At 46.2% G+C, this 21,719-nt stretch overlaps 4 protein-coding genes across 4 annotated transcripts; 2 read left to right on the top strand and 2 right to left on the bottom strand.

Moving 5' to 3' along the window:
• Positions 1 to 719: 719 nt before the first annotated feature.
• On the top strand, positions 720 to 4,270 carry LOC128722224 (NAD-dependent protein deacetylase sirtuin-2-like). Its single transcript, XM_053816078.1, has 4 exons — positions 720 to 1,266; positions 1,345 to 1,701; positions 1,885 to 2,264; positions 2,352 to 4,270. The coding sequence occupies exons 1-4, from the start codon at positions 720 to 722 to the stop codon at positions 2,823 to 2,825; spliced, it is 1,758 nt and encodes a 585-aa protein (XP_053672053.1). The 3' UTR covers positions 2,826 to 4,270.
• A 788-nt stretch (positions 4,271 to 5,058) lies between these two features.
• Positions 5,059 to 11,321, bottom strand: LOC128730815 (bifunctional glutamate/proline--tRNA ligase). Its single transcript, XM_053823894.1, has 5 exons — positions 11,279 to 11,321; positions 9,256 to 11,183; positions 8,945 to 9,166; positions 6,506 to 8,266; positions 5,059 to 6,417 (listed from the first exon to the last, which is right to left on the bottom strand). The coding sequence occupies exons 1-5, from the start codon at positions 11,319 to 11,321 to the stop codon at positions 5,323 to 5,325; spliced, it is 5,049 nt and encodes a 1,682-aa protein (XP_053679869.1). The 3' UTR covers positions 5,059 to 5,322.
• A 335-nt stretch (positions 11,322 to 11,656) lies between these two features.
• On the bottom strand, positions 11,657 to 21,646 carry LOC128721613 (structural maintenance of chromosomes protein 1A). Its single transcript, XM_053815383.1, has 3 exons — positions 21,439 to 21,646; positions 19,720 to 21,376; positions 11,657 to 13,732 (listed from the first exon to the last, which is right to left on the bottom strand). Exons 1-3 carry the CDS (start codon positions 21,548 to 21,550, stop codon positions 11,791 to 11,793), a joined length of 3,711 nt encoding a protein of 1,236 aa, XP_053671358.1. The 5' UTR covers positions 21,551 to 21,646; the 3' UTR covers positions 11,657 to 11,790.
• LOC128721614 (mitogen-activated protein kinase kinase kinase 7) lies at positions 14,302 to 19,300 on the top strand. Its single transcript, XM_053815384.1, has 8 exons — positions 14,302 to 14,385; positions 14,481 to 14,780; positions 14,893 to 15,393; positions 15,492 to 15,692; positions 15,770 to 15,812; positions 18,348 to 18,709; positions 18,896 to 19,006; positions 19,079 to 19,300. Exons 1-8 carry the CDS (start codon positions 14,302 to 14,304, stop codon positions 19,253 to 19,255), a joined length of 1,779 nt encoding a protein of 592 aa, XP_053671359.1. The 3' UTR covers positions 19,256 to 19,300.
• Positions 21,647 to 21,719: the final 73 nt, after the last annotated feature.

Genomic DNA, 21,719 nt, shown 5'->3' with positions numbered 1-21,719 from the left:
ATGCAATAGGCGCATTGATGACCCACAATAGGAAAAGTTTGCCAGGATCGTATATCTTCCTAAGACACAGCAGATTCAATAGATTTAACTGGCCAACGGACATCAGGTTATGCCCGGTACGTGTATCTTCCTGAATACGTGATTGTTTGACTGAACCGTCGACAGATGACGCTGTGAACAAGTAAACAAAGCGTACTTATGCTTACACGTTATTATTTACCAAAATTAAGCAGATGCTAAACCAGTATGCAAGCACATTGAGGAATAATGATCATTTTTTAAATATTCAAAGTAGTGAAAAAATAAAAGCTATTGTGCATTCAATGTCCTAGTAGTTTAATGTAATCGTCTTGTCATCCACGGTACCATTCTCGTACGAATGCTAGCTGCTAGCTAGCCGCCTGTGGGAATGGCAGCACTGGCAGTGCGTGAGCCAGTTGTCAAGCAAAAAGAACGACGAAGAAAGACGAAAATATCGCTTGTGGTTGACGTTTGCGTTTGGGTCGTTTTTTGGTGAAAAAAATCGAAAAAGTGTTTGCACAGCATCTTGGAAAGCGTAAACGCACGCCTAGCTGGCCGCGAAAACAGGTGCCACAGCTTTGGCCGTCGCCACCGGAAAGCCCACGATTGCGTCCGCGATAGAGCAGCTGCATTCCGTCGTCCGAACGCTATCCGAGGGTGTGCGCCGATTCGCCGTCTCTGGCCGTCGCACAGTTGGAATGTCCGAGGAGCGACCAGCAGTAGCTGCGGCTCCGTTCCCATCGCACCCCGCGCCCGTACCACACCGTGCTGGAGGTGACGCAGGCGGCAATGCGGCTCCCGACGCAGCCGCGACCCTATTAACGACGACGGCGGTAGCAGCAACGACCGCGGCATCCGCGATCACAGGTGCATCCGTTTCGCTGACCGAGCCTGCGTCGGATCCTACCATTGTGACCTTCGGACCATCACTTCCGCCAACGATGGTGAACGGCACGGCAGAACCGCCGGTTGCGGGGTTACCTGTTTTCCATCACTACGACGACAGTGAGGACGACGGTGACGATTCGTACCAAACAGACTCGATCTCGATCGAGCGAATAAGACAGTACTTGTCGGATAAGCTCGGATTCTACTCCGCCGACGGGTTCGATGATAAAGATGGAACGGGCGGAGCGCCAAGACGGCGTGTGCTCGAAACGGTCGACATTGACGGTGTGCTGAAGCACTGGAAAAATGGTGGCTTCAAGAAAGTGGTCACCATGGTCGGTGCTGGTATATCCACCTGTGAGTGCGCGCATCAACCGCCATAAGGCGAACGTATGAGCCCGACGTACTGACCTGCCATCTCTTGTATCATTTCAGCTGCTGGCATACCGGACTTCCGCTCACCGGACACCGGATTGTACAACAATCTGATGAAGTACAATCTGCCCTACCCACAGGCCATCTTCGAGCTCGAATACCTGTACCAGAACCCGAAGCCGTTTTTCACGCTGGCCAAAGAGCTATATCCGGGCACGTTCAAACCGACGCCGTCTCATTATTTCGTTCGATTGCTCGAACAAAAGGGCCTGCTGGTGCGACACTACACGCAGAACATCGATACACTGGAGCGCATTGCTGGAATCAGCGAGGAGAAGATCGTTGAGGCCCATGGAACGTTCTACACTAACCATTGTCTCCAGTGCAAGACGGCCTACAGCTTGGAGTTCGTTAAGGGTAAATATGGATAAAAAGAAACATTAGCTAGAAGGATGTTGTTCTTCCCTTTAAACTTACCAACCGCACACAAATATGCACAAGGAGTGCACTGGAATGGATAAAAGATCTCTTCCCCGCACTGAAAATATTATCATTTATCTTGACATCATTACTCTCTTGCTCAATGCTCTCTCTAAACAGAAAAAATATTCGCCGACGAAGTTCCCAAATGTCCGTGCGGTGGCGTCATCAAGCCAGACATCGTGTTCTTCGGCGAGGGTCTGCCGGAGCGGTTCCACATGCTACCACACCGGGACTTTGCCGAGTGTGACCTGCTGATCATCATGGGCACCTCGCTGACAGTGCAACCGTTCGCCTCTCTGGTCGAGTACGTCAACGATGACTGCGTGCGATTGCTGATCAACCGAGACAAGGTCGGCGGAGGCAACTTGGGCTTCCTGCGCGCAATGATGTTTGGTGAAGGGCTGTGCTTCGATCTGCCCGGGAACCGACGAGACGTTGCCTGGACGATCAACTGTGACGATGGTTGCCTCTTTCTGGCCGACCAGCTTGGCTGGGGGGTAAGTACTGGCCCGTACCAAGCCACTGTTAGCACGCTGTACATGCTGCACATGCTACAACACAATTTGTTTTTGTTTTCGCCGTAGGATGAGCTGAGAAAGCTGGTGGAAACCGAGCATGCGAAGATTGAACCGATCCGCCCGCTGTCCACGAACGTCCCACCTGTCGCCATTGGCAACGATGCGGTCGACATGGAACCGACTCCGATCGCGACCGATCCTCACGAGGAGGACGAGCATTTCAACGACATTTCCGACAGCGTTTCCGGACAGCACGGAGGTGCATGTGCTGGCAGCGATGCCCAGGAGGAGAATGTCCACGCGATGGCCACTGATCCACACCACGAACACGAACCTGTGCTCCATCATCATCATCATCATCCTCATAACCATCCGGAAACGGATAGCCATCACCATCAGGCGCATCCGCATGAACAGCAGCAGCAGCAGCAGCATGAGCACGATCAGGATCTAGATCACCAACACGAAAAGATGGACGAACATCACGACGATGTGGTGGCGGATCTGCAACCGAAACGGGCGCAGGAGGAAAAAACCTAAAACCCAAAACCAATCCCTCCCGCATAAGCAACTGTGCGATGCGTTTAAACACACACACACACACCGTACACAAGGCACAAGCATACCGTTTCCGGGATTTAACACGATGGAAACGCAAGCATAAAAAACACATACACCACACCCAACACTTTAACAAAACCTCTAGTTCACTTGTTCCGATTTCGATTCTACGTTATTTTGTAGTAAAACAAGTGCTTCGGCCTTGCTCCACATGCCTTCCCTTCGCATCCTTTTAATGCACGCACGCACGCACGGTTCTTTTCTTTATCAGCCTTTCTCAGTGAGTTATAATAATAGGAATAGAAAGCAGCAAACCCGCCCACACGCGTACGTTTTGGTGCGATCCTTCTTCCCGTGAGGATCGCCTTAAAGGCGGGGTGGGCAGTTGCAGCAAGAAACAACAAAATGAGTGCATCCCTCGCCTGCAGGGCGTGTGGATGAAGATGTAAAGTTAGTTTTCCTTTAAGTAAACGGGCGATAAGGGCCTGGACAAGAGAGATAGAGAGATAGAGAGAGTGAATAGAAATCAGACGAATGGACCATTGCGTATGCCACAGAGGTCGGTGCCGAGGAAGCGAGATGCTCTGGCGTTGGTGCCTCCGGTGTAGCGCTGCAAATCAAAGTTAGGGTAGCTAGAATGGGCTAAAAATATGGGGCGCGTAGCAAAGCAAAACAAATAGAAATAGCGCATTACCTTCGTCACCAGTTTTTGGCACGCGAGGCAATTGAGGAAAGCATTTTTTGTTTGTAAGCGGTAATTTGGAAGTCGTAGAAGAACGTATTCTCTTGACGAGCAAAAAGCACTGACAATATGATGATGCAGCTCGTTCGAGTGAGGCGCAGGCGTGTTCTCGTTAGTTCCGTTCCGTTATCCTTTTTCTCTTCCATGCGTGGCCTCGCGCGGGGCCAAACGCGAACGCCGTTTCACACCTCTGCAGTGACACACCAACGTACTGTACGGTCGGTCGATAAGTTTGGTAGTAATGTACGGATTATATAAATATTTTTATTCTTCGCAGCAGAGAAGCAAGAGTTTAACAATAAAGAATGGTTAGGGCAGAAGCCGAGGGCGGTACGGACCGGCAATCGGCGGTAGGCAGGAAGAAGGCAGAGATTCGAACGAAGGAAACAATTGTGAAGGATGAGATATGTAGAGCGAGTTTGAGAACTTATGCTATGAAAAGCGCATCTGTGAACTTTCGCGAGCTATTAGCGAGAGAACCGGCGACAAATGAGGACGGAACGGTGCAGTTGCAGGAAGGCAACCAGCAGCAGCAACAGCATTCAGGCGGCGGCAAACAAAAACAAAATGGATACATACATATAAAAAAAAACATTACAATTTATTAGTTCTAAAGCAAGCAAGCAGTCCAATTCACGACGCGGATATTTGTAATAAACCGGGGCTAATATAAATTCTACGATACAACTAAACTGGCTCGTATTTCTTGTAATTTTTAATCCGAAAACGGGGGATGCATTTGTGCACAAACACTCATTTCGCTGCATTTTTAATACCATCGCGCATGTCGAATCCGGATGTCGCGAAAATTTCCACCTCGAATTTCGCTAAAAATCGCACCGTCGAAAACCACCAAAGTACCAGGAGAGCATGAATTTCAAGAGGCGGAATCAATACCGACCGGCAGCCGCCAAAATTAAAAATCTCCGCCTCGGATTTCGCTAAAAAATGCACCGTCGAAAACCACCAAAGTACCAGGAGAGCATGAATTTCAAGAGGCGGAATCAATACCGACCGGCAGCCGCCAAAATGAAAAAAATCTCCGCTTCGGATTTCGCTAAAAATCGCACCGTCGAAAACCACCGAAGTACCAGGAGAGCATGAATTTGAAGAGTCACCGATCGGCCGCCGATATCGAAAATTTCCGAGTCGGATTTTGTTCAAAAACGCTCCGCCCCAAAACATCGAAGTACCAGGAGAGCATGAGTATAGCAGGTTGCGACACTGACCTAGGTCACGGTCGGTACGGTTGGCTCGCTCGCACGTCACACGCTGGGATGATCTCGTTTTTTCCGCCGCAAAAGCCGCCGCTTCGCCGTCTCCGCGAGCAAGAGCGAGAGCGATGTACCAACGAAAACATTTCGTTTCGGTTTGTTTTTCTTTCTCGTGAAAGCGCGGAACGCTCGTTTTTGGAAGTGTTGGTAAATTGAATGACTCAAGTACTCACTTTTGCGCATTGTTTGAGCATGTTTTATTTTCTTCACATATCATTTCTTGCTTCAAATATTGTCTGGCCGCTACATTTGTTTATTTATCGAACAACGATTGAACTTAATTACATATAGCAAAACGAAACGAAAGCGATCGATAGCGAGCCGTTGCGCTGGGATCAACACAGCTTAAATTTAATGCTTTTACGCTTGCTTGACATGTGTACGGCAGATTCCGGCACGATCATACACACTTTTTGAGCCACGTACAGCTGCCGAGAGCTCACTTAAGAACGAAATCGCTTTAGTAGCTTCGACCGAAGAGGGTGTAGAATTTGGCCACCCGACCGCAAGCCGGATGGACGCACTTATCCACTGCAGAATCGATCTGGGCCGGTTGTACGAACGGGATACAGAGCGATTTAGCGCCCATGGCCGGGGCGCCAGCTTCGGCTTCGGCATCATCCCGCGCACTCTCCGCCTTGATGCGATCCTCGCAACTGATCTCCCCACAGAACGGTGCCATGATGACGTTCTTCGCCTCCAGGAACTGCAGGAACTCGGGCCACTGCTTGGTGACCTTGGTGTGATCGTGCAGATCACGCTCGGCCTTCGCGTACATGCTGGCGTGGATGGTTTCAAGCAGCTTCGGCAGCTCGGCCGTCGCCTGGCCACGTTTGATCGTCTGCTTTGCACCGTTATCACGCCGTACGGCCACAAACTGATCGTTTTGCAGGTCCTTAAAGCCGAGCTCGATGCGCACCGGCACGCCCTTCAGCTCCCAGTGATTGTACTTCCAGCCGGGCGAGTAATTATCCCGATAATCACCCTCACACCGGATGCCCGCGCTCACGATCACCTGCTCAAGCTGCCGACAGCTATCGTACAGCTTACGCCTCTCGTCATCCGTGGTGGTCGCGGTGATACCGCACGGAACGATCACCACCTGAATGCAGGCGACACGCGGTGGCAACACCAGGCCCTGGTTGTCCGCGTGCACCATAATCATGACGCCGATCGTGCGTGTCGTGATGCCCCACGAGTTCTGGTACACGTACTCCTTCTCCTTCGTCTCCGGGTGCTCGTACACGATGTCGAACATGCGCGAGAAGTTCTGTCCCAGGTGGTGGCTTGTTGCGCCCTGGATCGCGCGACCCGACGCCGAGATGTACGCCTCGACCGTGGTCGTGTAGTCGCCACCGGCAAACTTTTCCTTCTCCGTCTTGCGACCCTTTACCACCGGGATGGCCAGCAGGTCGGTGTACACCTTCGCGTATAGGTCCAGTATCGTCAGCACTTCCTCGTCGGCTTCCTGCTTCGTCGCGAACGCCGTGTGGCCCTCCTGCCAGAGGAACTCGCGCGTACGCAGGAACGGCTGGGGATGCTTGAACTCCCAGCGCTACACACACGCACACGCAACGAGAAGAAAAGCAAACAAATGGTTTAGTCCAACACAACACACCATCGGAAAATGATCGAATACTCACCACGACGTTGTTCCATTGGTTCAACCGGATCGGTAGGTCGCGGTAGGATTGAATCCACTTCGCGTACGCCGGATACATGACCGTTTCGGACGTCGGCCGGACAGCGATCGGTTCGGCCAGCTCGGAATCACCGCTCTTCGTGACCCATGCCACTTCCGGCGCAAAGTCGGCGATGTGCGTTTTCTCGCGCTCGAGTGCGGCCCGTGACACGAAGATCGGAAAGTAGCACTCCTTCACGCCGAGCTGTGTGATCTCCGCATCGAACCAATTGCGGATCGTCTTCCAGATGGCGAACGACCAGTGACGCAGGATGTAGCACCCGGACACGTCGTAGTACTCGATCATCTCACCCTTCGTGATCACCTGCGAGTACCAGTCCGGGAGGTTGTCCTCCTTGGTGGCTTCGAGCCCGAGCCGGGTCTGCTTTTTGGGCCCTGTACCGTCATCCTTGCCCGACGCCTTGCCCGGTTGCTCCTGCTTGGACTTCGGTTCCTGCTTAGCCTTTGGTTCTTGTTTAGCCTTCGGTTCCTGCTTAGCTTTCGGTTCCTTCTTCGCGCCTGCCGCTGGTTTCGATGGCTGCCGGCCACCGGCACCACCGGCCGGGACGAAATCTGTACCGGTGAGCTTCTTGTACTCCGCCTTCAGATCTAACAGCACCTTGACGGCTGCGTCGACTTCGGGTTTCGGTGCACCACCGCTCTTGAGCGTGCGCACCGTATCGCCCTGTTTGGTGATCTTCTCTACCAGCGCCCCCTGGCCGTCCGCACCGCTCGTTGGACACATGTTTTCTTTTCCGTTCTTTGTGCTCTCAGACGATGGCGCCGTTCCGGTGGTGCCAGACTTCGGGGCAGAGGTTGTATCGCGCGTCCAATCCTTTCCGGTTAGCGTCTTGTAGTCGGCCTTAAGCTTCAGCAGAGCAGCAACCGCCGAATCCACTGTCGGTTTGTCAGCCTTGCTGCTCTTAAGCGTGCGCACTTTGTCACCCTGCGCGTCAATTTGAGCCAACAGAGCGGCCTCTCCGTTGACACCGCTTGAACCTGCGGATTTAAGTTTCTTTTTTAACCACCATCGATAGCGAGGTTTCCATTCCTGCCCACCCGTGGCCTGTTTGTATTTTCTTTTGAGCGCAAGGAGCGTGGCAACCTGCACATCAACGTACGACTTTGGAGCCTTCTTGGCCTTCAAATCACGCACCACCTTACCTTGCGCGATGATCTTCTGGTTGAGCTCGTCGGCCTCTTTCCCGGTGGCGTTGCTGCTCGTTTGCTTCAGTGCACCGGACTGAGGAGCAGCAGCTGATGGTGCAGGTGCGGCACCCGGCTTCCAGTCACTTCCCGTCGTCGCCTTATACTGCGCTTTCAACTCCAGCAGTGTCTTCACAGCGGCGTCAACTTCCGGTTTGGGTGCCTTCTTCGTCTTCAAATCACGTACCAAATTACCCTGCTTGGTGATCTTTGCGTTTAGCGCGTCTGCGTCTAATGCTGCAACAGACGGGTTCTGCGTAGGAGCGACCGTAACACTAACACCCGGTTTCCAGTCGCTGCCCGTAAGCGCCTTGTACTGTGCTTTCAGATCGAGCAACACTTTCACTGCCGCGTCAACATCCACCTTCGGTGCTTTGTCCGCTTTTAGCTTACGGACCTTCTCGCCCTGTTGGGTGATGGAGTTGTTAAGACTGGAGGGATCCGGCGCACCGCCACCTCCTGTCGATGCCGCGGCAACGTTGGCAGATTTAGCCGATGCCTGCTTGGATTTTTTGCCCTGTAGAGAAAGAGAAGAGATTGTAAGCAAACTGCACTCGGAAAACGACCGCTTTCTACACTAACGGAAAAGCTCAACGCCACGACACCGTGGCAATCGCGTGTCAAAAGCAAAATGTGTTTATGTTGTGTCTTCTGATAAGATACCTAGACCGCGATTGCAAACGACAACAGCAACCGTCGCCAACTATGCACCAAACAACGTGTCACACGCCAAAACGTGAATTGTGTTCCTCCAGCATAAACCGCACAATCACGCGAGCATTACGAATGTAAGCAAAAGGCACACCGCGAAACCCGTCATCATTCCTGCGCTTGCTATGATCGTACTTTCACGCCACGCATTGGAACGGGTTGAGCGCCACTAACACTACCGCACAATGTACTCGAAACATACCACAAACGTAAACATGGCCACTTCTGTAGGCATCCAGGTGGCTCCAGCTTAAAAAAGCGCATCATTTCGATGTTGAATGTTTTAATTAAAATTCATTCCTTAGAATATTTGCAAAAAACGATTGAAATGGCAATATAATGATATTTTAACTGTGGTAACACACAAGATAAAAAATTAACTATCACACCTTTGTTGAAAATGGAAACTTACTCACCATGCAGAGGGTCACATTTAAATTAAAATAGTTGAAATGTTAAAGCTTAATCAGTAATATCGGCTTACCTCAGCTGCCGCAGCTTCTTTTTTCGGTACATTAGCCGTTGGAACGGCCGTGACGTGGCCATCTGGAATCGCGAAAAGTACTATCGGCGTTTCTGCGCCACTGAACTCACTCGCCGGCTGATAGGCCTGATCTACCTTGAAGAATCCGCGACGTTGGAGTTGAATGATGTCTCCTTTTTTCAATTTCTTCAGCTCCGGATCACCTAACATTGGAACCTCGGTCTATAACGTTGAAACACGTAGAAGAAAACCATACTTTTAATGATTTAGCAAGATCTCTCTCACGATCGCAGCAATTGCAATTTACTTACCCGTGTTTTGTGGCCGATGTAATTTTTGAAATCTTCCTCCTTTCCAAGCACGGCCTTACTTATGATGTGCTCGAAGTACACGCAGTACGTTGGCGTGTACTGTTCTGCCGACAGCTCGCAAAGCCAAGTCAATTTGAGCGTTTTCTTGTAGTCCTTGTTCTCCAGATTCGGCGTGGCATCAATCGACAGGGGAACTCCATCCGGGCCGCGATTTATCCTTTTCACCATCAAGTTGCCCCAATTGATGAATGTAGCGTTTTCGCCCTCCTTCAACTCTTTCGCGTCGGCCATGTCGATGAGTATTCGCGGACCGAGATGGACTGTTTTCGATCCGATGTCGGCGTTCTTTGGATGTACCGCGGCCTGAAGCGTGCTCGACTGCACACCTGCCACATTCACTGGAACGCGGTTGTCGTTCTCCAGTGCCGTGTAGCGAGGGGCGATCGGATCGATCACTTTTTTGTTGAATGCCCAGATCTTGTCCCACTCCATAAATACGACGGACTTGCTCGAACCTTGTGCTATGATGAATTCTCTCAAACCCTCCACCGTCATGCCACGCCTCAGGATACCGCGAACTGTCGGAAAGCGAGGATCGTCCCACCCGTCGACCAGTCCTTCCGCGACGAACCAGGTCAGTTTTCGCTTCGAAAGAACCGTGTTGGTCATGTTCAATCGGCTGTACTCCCATATGTACGGACGACGGAGTCCCAGAGCCTCGATGAACCAGTAGAACTGCTCGTCCCGATCGTGGTATTCCATCGTGCGCAGCGTGTGCGTCACGTTCTCTATCGCGTCGACGATGGGGCAAGCGAAGTCGTACGTCGGGTACACCTTGTACTGTGTTCCGGTCCGAGGATGCGGCTCGTTTTTACACCGATAGATTGTTGGATCCCGCATACATCCATTCGCTGAAGCCATGTCGATTTTCGCTCGCACGCAACACTTTTGACCGGCCTCGGTACCCTTCACCATTTCCGCCCACATGGCTAGGTTGCGATCGGACGTGTTGCTGCGATTCTTCGACTCGACGCGTTCCTCGCGCTCTTTCTTCATCTGCTCCGGTTCCGTATCATCCACGTACGCCTTACCTTCCTTCAGCAAGCGAACGCAGTAGTCCAGCATCAGATCAAAGTACTGAGAGGTGTGTGTGAATAAGTCCGGCTTGATCTGCAGCATCTCCAAGTCCTCAAGGATCACCTTCTCAAAGTGCACATTTTCTTTGGCCGGGTTCGTGTCGTCGAATCGCATTATCAACGTTCCTTCGAACGCTTGCTGGTAATATTGGTTCAACAGTGCAGCTTTGGCGTGCCCAATATGCAAATAACCAGAAGCCTCCGGTGGAAACCGCACTACTACCTTGCCCATCTCAGCGCCCGGCAAATCGACAAATTTGCCTTGCTCGCGCTTTCCGTCGGATCCCTTTTCGGGAGACGGTTCCTTCGTTTTAGTCTTTGCCGACGCCACAGCGGCACGTAGCTCGCCATCGTATAGGCGTAACGCTTCTTTTGTGCACGGTTGCGCTAAAATAAGATTGTACCAGCGCTGCACATGTACGGGAATGCCTATTTTCTTCAGCTCCTCGAATCGAACGTACAGCTCGTTGAACACGGCCAAATCAGCGATCGTAAGATGGTTTGCGACCAGGAACGTCAGTGGGCCGAGACATTTGTTCAGATATTTTAGCTCATCCAAGGGATCTTTCTCCATTGACAGCGTGTAGGTTAGCCAGTGGTCGATTTGTGTACGCTCGATCGGGGTCTCACCGTACAACCGGAGTGACGGGACCTCGCGGGCCAGCGCGCGAAGCACATCATTGTTGGTGATGCACGCAAGCGTCCGGGTCGCGTACGAAATCGTCGTTTCGGCACCCCAGCTCACTTTCACAGGATGATCAGAACGTAGTAATTCAGCCGCGATTAGTCCACCTGTAATGAAAATTTCATCAGCAATCGCGTTTCTGTGTTAGAACGAAACAATCGCCGCAACTCGCCAGTGGTAAGCAAGCATCGTTTTAACTTACCCACCGCCGCGTTGGTTTTGCTGCAAACAAAACTTGACACCATGTTGAGAAACACTTTAATTTACCCCAACAAGATATGCTTATTTGTTTCGGAAGCAAATTTTCACCCAGAAAGATCAGCCGGCGCTGAAACGTGTTTGGACAGTACTGGATGCCCAAGGTTGGGCCACGTCAAATCACGTTAGACAGTTGGCCGAGCTATGCAATATATTCAATATGCGACGAAATCGCTTCGCTGTAAACTTATATTTATTAGTTCATCACTTTACCTACAAGCCTATTCAACATATTAATTTACTTCCTTAATAAAACATTTATTTATTACTGAAGGTAACGTACATTTAAATATTAAAATTTTGTTGTTGAAAACAAGTCGTTTTGATACTAATTGCTACAGTTGAAATTCTACTACTGATGTCAAATTACTGGGTCATATTATTTTAAACAACGAAACTCCGACTTCTACGGAATTTTATGGAAGAATGTATAGTGTGATAAATAAATGATTATATCTAGCCCTCTTGACGAACTTCAAACTTCTCCAAATCAAACAATAGCGTTTGCGATACAAGACAGTCGGCCGGCTCAGGACAAATACCGATCAGTACGTCAGCATGGCTATAAAATTCCTCCTTCAACGAGATCACAATTGTTTGCAAGTCCATCGTCTTTTCACGGATGTACGACGCTACTTTTCCGATGTTGGTGTTATCAAGGGCCGCATCAATTTCGTCCAGCACGAAAAATGGCGCCGGCTGGAAGCTGTGGATAGCAAACAGCAGCGCAAGTGCAGCGATCGTTTTTTCACCACCGCTCAGGTTGCTCATCGGCTGGAAACGCTTGCCGGGCGCGACGCAATTATAATTTATTCCATCCAAGTACGGTTCCTCCGGATTGTCAGGTCCCAAATATGCCTGGGCTGCTTCGTTTCGAGACAATTGTTTGTAAATTGCGTCAATCGCATCAGAGATGTGGTTGCAGCAGTTTATGAAACGGGTGCACCTTTCGTTTTTAACTTTTTCGAAAGCTGCTTTAGCTTTCTTGGCTTTTTTACGCGCGACCTCAAACTCCTCGTTAGTTGACTGAATCTTCTCTGTTACACGATCCAATTTTTGCATCGCTTTCATGTTTGGAGTTTGAATCTTCTCCAGAGTGTCCAGTTTGGCCTGCAATTCCTTAGAAAGCATGTCACCATTCTTTTTAATCTGATCAGGATCAGAGAGATTTTTCAAATGGTTGTCGAGCTTATGATAATCTATTTCAATGCGGCTCTCACGTTCGTTCATCGATCCGCTCGTGGTATCGACAGAATTATCCCCCGATTGGCCTCCCTGCTGTTGCTGCACCTGCTGTTGACCGATGTCGTCCAGAGAGCCTTGTTTGAGCGGTATGTCAACCGATTGCATCTTAGCCTGCATCAATATATTGTGCCTTTTGTTTTTCATCGTTTCTATTCTTGTTTCAATATTTGCAATGTTCTGGTGTATAGCGGCCAACTCTTTCGCTAAGGCTTGCACATCACGCCTTGCCTTCGCCATATCCTCCTCGGTTTGATCGACAAGCGTTTTGTGGGTGGCCTTTTCCTGCTTCATCGAGTCAATCGTTTCCTTATCTTTCTCAATTTCCTGCCGTTGTCGAGCTTCGGCTTGCTTATACGTTTCAAGCGAATCTTCGTCATCCTGCACTGCACGCTCCCAGCGCTGAACGTTTTTCGTGGTATCCTTCGACCGCTCGAACTCCAGGTTGTTATTGATTCTATCGATCTGCTGTTCAAATTCGGCACGCTTTTTAGCCCTTTCCTGTTGCAAAACAAGCTCCCGCTCCTCAAATTGCCGGATATTGGCCACCCCAATGCGTTCACAAAATTCAGCGTATACGTCATCCTCCACGTTATTCATGCTTTCTTTAATATCCTGAATTTTCATGTCACGCTGTTGCATTCTTCGCTCAATTTCGCTGATCGTTGGACCAATCTGATCTAGCTGACGGGAGAAATCCTCGAGCTGTTTATCATATTCTTTAAGCGCTTTTTTGGACGTTTCCAAATCATTTTGGCTGTATTTTAGACGATTTTCCAATCCTCGCATTTGGCTCTCGACTGTGGTCAGTTCTCCTTGCCGTCTTGTTTTCTTCATGACTTCCTTCAACTCTTCGGTGATCTTTTCTTTCTGGAGCTTCAATTGTGCCATGTGTTTCTCGTCCCAACGTTTCGCTTTTCTCGCAAGATCGTGGCTACCGCCAGAAATAATGCCAGATTTCTGGTAGAAAGTACCGTCCAGAGCCAATGCATCGTATCGGCTGCGATCTATTTCATATGCCACCTTCATAGCATCATCGGGAGTCTCGCAAACAAGCGCATTATTTGTAGCGAATAAAACGGCCGCTTCGATTTCTGGTGGACTAAATTTCAGCACATCGTAGATAAGTTTTACGTTGCGGGGCTCCTCGATATTCCTGCCAATTTTAAAGAAAAGAACCATCGCACAATAGAGTTAATATTGAAATCTTTAAATTTAATTGTTAATTCAAAATCTCTTCACTTAAATTTTAAATCTAAAATATCCTCCAACGTATTGCAACATGCATTTGGCAGACGAATGCAACGTAGGGAATGATCCTGTCTCACGCACCAATTATCCCTCTCTCTCTCTCTTTCTCTCTGTACAGTTTTGACGTTTTCCTCCGTCATGTTGACATTTTTTCGTTGGTGATGACAAAAAGTAAAAGAAATATTTAGCATAGTCGAAGCGTAACTCCAAAATAGCGTTCAATATTATATGCATAAAACAATATTTTCCATTGATAACCTTTCACCGCACCAATTATTTGTTTGCCGTACTCAATCACGGTATCCACCATATGTTCGCAGATTCGTGTTAACAGTGATTGGATTGTTTTTCGATTTGTGCTGATAGAAAATATCTTTTGTTTTTACCAGAAGAAAACACTAACCAATTTGCTATATTCATAAGCAAAAGCAATACAGAGCATTATTGCGATTTGCGTGTTGCTTCATTTAACTGATGTCTAGGGAACACCATAGAATGAATAGTGTGCTGCCGCCCTTTGTGACGGCAATCAAAATCAACGAAATAGAGCAGATCGAAGTAAGCAATAACAGCATCAAGCGTTACGACGGAAGAACGGCAAAATGTAGTAACATAATAATCGTGAAAATTCATATTTGCATCTCATATTTTAGACTGTTGGAAAAGGATCGTTTGGTACAGTCATTAAGGCGAAATGGAGAAACAAATACGTCGCAGTCAAGTATATTGAGGACATCTCAGAGCAGCAGGCATTTATAACGGAAGTGAGCCATCTTTCCCGTGTGGCACATCCGAATATAATCGAATTGTACGGTGCCTGTACAGAGAAACCGCACGTTTGTCTAGTAATGGAATACGCTGACGGTGGATCGTTGCACAAAGTTCTCCACTGCAGACCCAGACCTGTGTATACGGCTGCACACGCAATGAGTTGGGTGCGGCAATGTGCCGAGGTAAGAAACCACTGAACGAAATTTTCTCCAAAAATGCAAATAACATCTATGGATTGTTGATAAGTTAAATCTTGGATGCAAATGTTTGTGATTATGTGTATTTTTTTCGCAGGGAGTTGCATATCTACATGACATGACGCCTCGTCCGATGATTCATCGGGATCTAAAACCCCCAAATCTTTTGCTCGTCAATAACGGAACGGTTCTGAAGATATGTGATTTTGGCACTGTGACGGACAAAGCGACACTAATGACCAACAACAAAGGTAGCGCTGCATGGATGGCCCCCGAGGTATTCGAAGGATCCACCTACACCGAAAAATGTGACGTTTTCAGCTGGGGTATCATCCTTTGGGAAGTGATGGCACGAGAGCAACCCTTCAAGCACATCGACTCTTCGTACGCTATCATGTGGCGCGTGCATCAAGGTAGTCGACCACCGCTCATCGAACACTGTCCAAAACCGATCGAACAGCTCATGATAAGATGTTGGGCACAAGATCCTATCAATCGACCAGCGATGAAAGATGTTGTCAGCTTGATGAACGAATTGTGCAAAATGTTTGTCGGTGAAAATGAACCGATCGGAAACCAAATCCTACCAGACGACGAGGTAAACAGTAGTGATAATAGTAAACAGATAAGTGACCATTTAATTTCGCTCTCTCTCACTTTCTTCTTTCCCTCTCTATCTCATTTTCTTCTCTATAGGACGATTCCTACGGAATGGACTATCCGATTGATAGCAACATGTCTGAAAGTATAGGAAATTGTAGTGATTCGAATAACAGTCGTGGTACGATCACAAACAAAAACACTATACAACGAAGACTGGATATGCCGAGTAATAATCATTCACTTACAAATATTTCTTCTGCAGTGCTAAAGCCTCTGCATATAGAAGTGAATCCGGTAAATAATAGTTTGATTAGAAAAAATCAATGCGACAAACTACTATACCTTCAATGCATTCGACACTTTTCTTATAGTTCGATCAACCTATGGATCTTGAAAACAACGTTTTACATTCAGGTATGTAGAACCAATACAATGTCATATCTAACTGAACCATAGTTATTGATATTGGACCAGCGACTTATAATAATCGACAAGTCGATGAAACATACTAAAAGCATGGCTAATTCAACGAACAATCCAAAATAACAATACCAGTACAAAACATGCAGTAAAAGGGCAATATTTAAATCTTCAAAACTACAATACCAACGATTCAAGCAATTGTACAAACTTAGTTATTTTAAAATATTTTCAAAACATAAAAAAATGTATTGGTAATACGTAACACGACAAAAACATGCATACATGTTATGCATAACAAGTCAGACATTTCAGCATAGGTTTGCTCGATCCTCAATTCAGTATGTTCATTCGCTGTAGTACCACGGATTCGATTTGCTTCGTCTGCCGACAATATGTTTCCGAATTCCTCAAGATACTACGCGCACGTGATTTGCTTGGGATGTTGTTTTATGCTGCCCATGCGCAACACTCTGCGCATTGGTCGATGCCCCTGACAAACGCGCGGTATAATAGTAGAAAACCATATGCGTGCGCCCTCCTGTGTTTGATGATTATACCAGACACAGATTTTCATCGGGCGTGAGTCATCTCGCTCGCATTTCCCATCTGAGCGTGCGGCAGGGAAACCAAGCAAATTACAAACACACACAAGCACATAAATTCTACAAACTTATGTGGCCTGCCGGTTCGACGATGGGTCAAGAGAAAGTGGTAAACCCTATCCGTAATACAACACGGGGCAGGCGGTGGCGTGTAATACAAACTGCGGAAAAATTACTCACGCCTATTTTTAGAAAGATGTAATTTATTTTTTGTTTTGAACTATATGAGCGGAACTCAAGGAAAAGCGCGTCGCAGCCGCTATCGGGCGTCCAAACCCGAGATACGAAACGGGGAGCATGCCAGACCAGCTGCAAACCGTCCCGAGATTGATGCTTGGCCCGAGACGGTGCAGAAGTGTTGAGTTGGCAGCGAATAATGAGGGATTTTCCAATCTGCTGATATTTATATTTTACCCCCCTGTGCTGGCACGTTTCCTCTTCATCCATCCATTCTGCAACATCAACAAGCTAGTTTTTCATAGCCCTTTACCGCCAAGTTTTCCATTTTGCGTTTCGCTATAGTCATTCGCTACCATTTCGTTGGTTGGCCACTACTACCGTAGCTCGCTACCACGACGATCCGACATTCCCCGCGCCCGCACTTTGAACGATGGCCTTTAGCTCTTATACTCAGACACTCTCCAATGACTCGCTTCCTTATTCAAACGCGTTAAATACTCATGCGCTCAAAATTTCCACGAAATAGCCATACACTACACCTCTCCTTCTTTGGCGTGAACGAGAAAAGGAGAAGGCAAACACGAGATTTTCTTACAGTGTCTCGCTGGTTTTCCCTCATTAAATCCCATTCGTTACTAACGTTAGCTTAAGCTGCGCGCGTACCGATTCGTAATATGGGACCATAAAAAATACCGAATATCGTATTCCGATAGTTAGAATCAGCTCTCTCGTGGTGTGAACTAATCGAAAGGGCTAGAGAGCGTCGGCCAGTATAGGGTATATTTTGCTTTGCGAAGTATTCATCAATTTAGTGACACATTTTGTGGAATATAGCTCGGTACAGATTACCATCTGGCAGCTTTAAATGTGACGAAAAACACAACCCAAACCGCTAAATTCAATCGAAAATCGACGGCATTCAAAGACCAGCTGAAAGTGAAATCTAGAAACTAATATATGGAGCACGTTTCATCACTCTACGAGTGACTACATAATATAGCAAAACAATTACAAATTTTGGGTGAAGAAACGATTGAAGTTAGCTTCTTATATGGCATATACGACTTGAGAGCGATGAAAAGGATAATTTCTATTCTATTGCCGTACGAAAGCATTAGCGTGTTAAGTCAATCGTTGTGAAGGCCGCAGTTGTATGCCGCTACAACCCCTCATCGTTGGCGGCTCATCGTGATTAATCATCGCCATCAACATCGATGGATGGTGCTGTTTCGAAATTTATCGTGGTGCTTTCTTACATTTGCTCAATGTATTCTGTGATAAATTGAATAACTTTTAAACGTTGTATTCTCAAACAAAGAATAAGAAATCAATCAAACCATTTATGACGAACTGATGTAGCAAGCGCACATGAAGAAAATGCAAAACAATCCGAGATAACGAAATGCGACAATAAAACAAATTTGCGTGAATCATAATCGTAATTACTCATTTTGCCAGGCGAATGCAAGTGCAGTTATTTATATTAGACAAATAGTATCGCCTCAAAATGTGCGACAGTGTAACATCTACCGTAATATCATCGACGAACACCAACAACACACTTCAAAGTTGCTGGATTGTGTATAGTACGTACATTTAAAAAAAACGCGGGAATTTATGAGCAATACAAAAATTGCTAAAGACTTCTGTGAGAGCATTTCATATTATTGTTTTAAATTTTATATCAACTTGAAATATTCGTTCTATACTATTTTATCTTATTTTGTGAACTATTTGTTTTCAGCTAACAATCAAGGATCAGAAGGATTGACAGTCACGAAATGTACCAATGCCCCTATGGATACTGTGAGCAGTATAAACAGTTCGATTACATTCAACAATTCTACGACATCGGGCATTGGTGTTGCACATCCGGAATCTAGCAGAGTACCACCGATTCCTGCAGCGAATGATGATGATGATGAAGGCGAAGGATTAAATGACTCAGGAGAACGAAATAGCTCTAAACAGAACGAAGTGGCTCTCGGAGATACGTTGTACAGTATTTTGGATCCCAACCTAAGACCCCTCACACCAGTGCCAAATAATCCACTATCGGAACAGATACATAATGAGCACAAAATATTGGTCCAAAAATATTTTGAGGTATTTAAACATTTTAGAGTAATCGATACATAAAAAAATTATATATATATATATATATATATATATATATATATATATATATATATATATATATATATATATATATATATATATATATATATATATATATATATATATATATATATATATATATATATATATATATATGCGCCTCTTTTGTTCCAGTTTGAAACTCAAATAGTTACCAGTATGGCCCAAAGAAAACTCTTGCAAAAAAATATGGTTCCGGAAGAGTTGCAGTTAAAAAATGCTTACATTAAGCGCTTGGAAGAACGAGTAAGAAAAATGATTGGTTTCTCTTTTAAGACTAAAATCAAAATTATCTTTTTAAATGTTTGCTTTTCATAGGAAGCTCTTTTGAAATTCAAAGCCAACCTGCAAAAGCAGCTAAACCAAAAAAAAAACCAACAGCAAATGCGACAACAACAGGCACATCCTCCGCCACTGAACAGGCAGGAGTCGGATTCTGAGTGGGTGATAATACAACCAGCGGATTCTAGACCAAAGACGGACTACCATAATTGAACACCATTGAGTTTAAGCATAGACTGGTAAAAATACAACTGCATATTGTATTATCAATGTGTTAAATAATTCTAATTTCAAGCAAGAAAGAAAAAAATCCGACATTGCGTACGGGCAATTCTCAATTTAACCAATTGTTTGCACGGTTCTATTACATAACCTGTTGCTATGCTATTTAGCATATTAACGAGCACATTGTAACCTGATCATATGAATATTTCAGGATAAAAATGTTGTAAAAAATGCATAACCCATCTTAAACATGATGTTAGGGAAAACATTAAAACGATCCCATTCAAAAATCGCTACTGCCAATGCACGTGCAAAACAATAGCGTTAATGCAATGATTTACACTGCCTGCTCGTCATACAACAATCATATCTGCTTGATAAGAAAATATCTGCCATTCTTTGGCTCAATTTACATTAATTTTAAACATATTTTAGAAAATACATAAACTTACCTGAGGCGCTCTTTCAACGGCTTTTTTTGAAGATAGTCCAATGGAAGGAATGTTTCTACATCCAGCATTTTCTCCTTCAATATCTGAATGCAACGTCGCGCCGTTTTTTCAGTGTCCACAATAATGGCCTCCATGTACTTGCCCAGTACCTTCGTCACCGCAACATTATAACGCTTGTGCGTTGGCTGGCACATATTGATCATGCGATCGTAGACGCCAGGCACCTCCAGCTTGAATAATTCAACGACCTCTTGCTTCTTCTTACGACGCGCATCTTCATGCTTGTCGATCTTTGCGTCTCCTAACTGTTCACGCACATTATCCAGCTCGGATTGCAGTTCGTGTATCCGCTCCTTCGAAGTGCCTACGTCCTGACTTAGTTCCGCCTTAATGCGTATTTGCTCTTCTAAGGCTAGCGTACTCGATTTGATATGATCAATGAGTTTTTCCTGACGTTTCATTGCTTCATTTTTTTCCGATTCATTCTTTTTGTAATTTTCCTCTATTTGAGCCTTTTTGTTGATTTCGTTATCCAATAGATCTTGATCCGATTTCTGCTCTCGATTCACCGAGTCCAAATGAATAAGATATTTACCAGCCGTAGCATCAGCTTTCTGCTTTAATCGATCATATTCCTGAACTAAATCGCGCTCTAGAAGAACATTGCTGCCTCGTTTTTTCGATTCTCCGTCAACTTCCTTCTCGAAAACAGCTCTCTTTTTTTCCACTTCATGTAGCTCATCTTCGAGTTTCTGAATGTCTGCCTGATGTGCTTCGTCTGCACGGCGCGCCTGTTCAAGTGTTTTCAAAGCGCTGTCCAACTTCTTCTGAGTATGAGCTACCTTTTCCTTCGCTTTGATGAACATCGGATGACGTTTGCTCATAACCGCTTCTACCTCGCGGATTTCCTGTTCCTTCTTAGCCATTTCACGGGTCATTTTGCCCATTTCCTTTTTCTTTTCCTTCAAAATTTCATCCGCTTCTTCTTTTCGTTTTTCGATTATGCTTAATTCCTGTTGCTTGCTGACTTGATCCTCCTTCAGACGCTTTGATTCTTTCTCATTGTGGAACAAGCGGAACAGCTGATAATTTACTTTCTTCTCACTGCACTCTTGCTTCAGGCTGGTGTATCGATCGGCTTCTTGTTTTTCTAGTTTTGCTTCCTTGCGTTCTGCCGCTATTCCTTTCTTTTTTTGGTATGTAAATTGCGTCTCTTCCTCCGCCATTTGCATTTCATGTTTTAACCTATTGTATTCTTCTTTAAGTAAACCGGATCCACTTATTTCCTCAAACAAGGCCGTCCGTTCTTTGGCGTTCTTGATAGCAATGCTTTCTACCGCGCCTTGAAATACTAGGAAATTTTTTGCTTTGACATTGATACCAATTTTCTCCAGTTCCTGTAAGTAGAGCTGAGGAGATACCACAGAGCCATTAATGCGATATTCGGACGAGGCATTAATGACAGAGCGTTGAAAATTCTTCTCGACTGTTCCATCAGTTTTGTTTGAGATTATGAATTTTGCCGTTACTGATGCTCGGTTCGAAACTGGACGCCCAATAGATGCACCATTAATTAGATCTGTCAACTTCCGAACGCGCAGGCTGTTTGTTTTCTCACCCATTACAAAGCTGATGGCGTCCATGAAGTTGGACTTTCCTGAGAAAAAGATAATACAATTTTATGAGTAAGCATTTAAAGAAGTGCGGATTCTGCCTTACCCGATCCATTGGGCCCAATTACGGCGGAAAAGCGCTTTAACGGGCCAATCGTAGTACGTCCCCGGTAGGACTTGAAGTTGTCCACCTCGATGCAGCTCAAAAACGCAGACATTTTATCACCCAAGTCAGCTTTTCTGTAGCCAAACGGGCAACAAAATCCTAGTAGAAGTATTTGTATCACACTCGTATCACAAATCGAACTGTGCACTTCTGAAACACCGTATTTTCTAACATCAAATAGCCACAGACAGGTGAAAATATACGAGCCAAAATGACGCTTA

Source organism: Anopheles nili, chromosome 2 (assembly GCF_943737925.1).
Source record: "Anopheles nili chromosome 2, idAnoNiliSN_F5_01, whole genome shotgun sequence".
Taxonomy (NCBI): domain Eukaryota; kingdom Metazoa; phylum Arthropoda; class Insecta; order Diptera; family Culicidae; genus Anopheles; species Anopheles nili.
This window is presented reverse-complemented; position numbering and strand designations above follow the sequence as displayed.

What these genes read in the sequence shown, in the direction of transcription:
- LOC128721613 (XM_053815383.1), bottom strand. Translation starts at nt 21,550, where the DNA reads ATGTCTGCGTTTTTGAGCTGCATCGAGGTGGACAACTTCAAGTCCTAC. An exon ending in AATTGGGCCCAATGGATCGG is followed by an intron (nt 21,377 to 21,438) that starts GTAAGGCAGAAT and finishes TCTTTTTCTCAG; the next exon opens with GAAAGTCCAACTTCATGGAC. An exon ending in CCGTTGAAAGAGCGCCTCAG is followed by an intron (nt 13,733 to 19,719) that starts GTAAGTTTATGT and finishes TAAAATTGGCAG; the next exon opens with GAATATCGAGGAGCCCCGCA.
- LOC128722224 (XM_053816078.1), top strand. Translation starts at nt 720, where the DNA reads ATGTCCGAGGAGCGACCAGCAGTAGCTGCGGCTCCGTTCCCATCGCAC. An exon ending in CGGTGCTGGTATATCCACCT is followed by an intron (nt 1,267 to 1,344) that starts GTGAGTGCGCGC and finishes GTATCATTTCAG; the next exon opens with CTGCTGGCATACCGGACTTC. An exon ending in CAGCTTGGAGTTCGTTAAGG is followed by an intron (nt 1,702 to 1,884) that starts GTAAATATGGAT and finishes CTCTCTAAACAG; the next exon opens with AAAAAATATTCGCCGACGAA.
- LOC128730815 (XM_053823894.1), bottom strand. Translation starts at nt 11,321, where the DNA reads ATGGTGTCAAGTTTTGTTTGCAGCAAAACCAACGCGGCGGTGG. An exon ending in CAAAACCAACGCGGCGGTGG is followed by an intron (nt 11,184 to 11,278) that starts GTAAGTTAAAAC and finishes TTTTCATTACAG; the next exon opens with GTGGACTAATCGCGGCTGAA. An exon ending in AAGAAGCTGCGGCAGCTGAG is followed by an intron (nt 8,267 to 8,944) that starts GTAAGCCGATAT and finishes CTTTCTCTACAG; the next exon opens with GGCAAAAAATCCAAGCAGGC.
- LOC128721614 (XM_053815384.1), top strand. Translation starts at nt 14,302, where the DNA reads ATGTCTAGGGAACACCATAGAATGAATAGTGTGCTGCCGCCCTTTGTG. An exon ending in ACGAAATAGAGCAGATCGAA is followed by an intron (nt 14,386 to 14,480) that starts GTAAGCAATAAC and finishes CTCATATTTTAG; the next exon opens with ACTGTTGGAAAAGGATCGTT. An exon ending in AAACAACGTTTTACATTCAG is followed by an intron (nt 15,813 to 18,347) that starts GTATGTAGAACC and finishes ATTTGTTTTCAG; the next exon opens with CTAACAATCAAGGATCAGAA.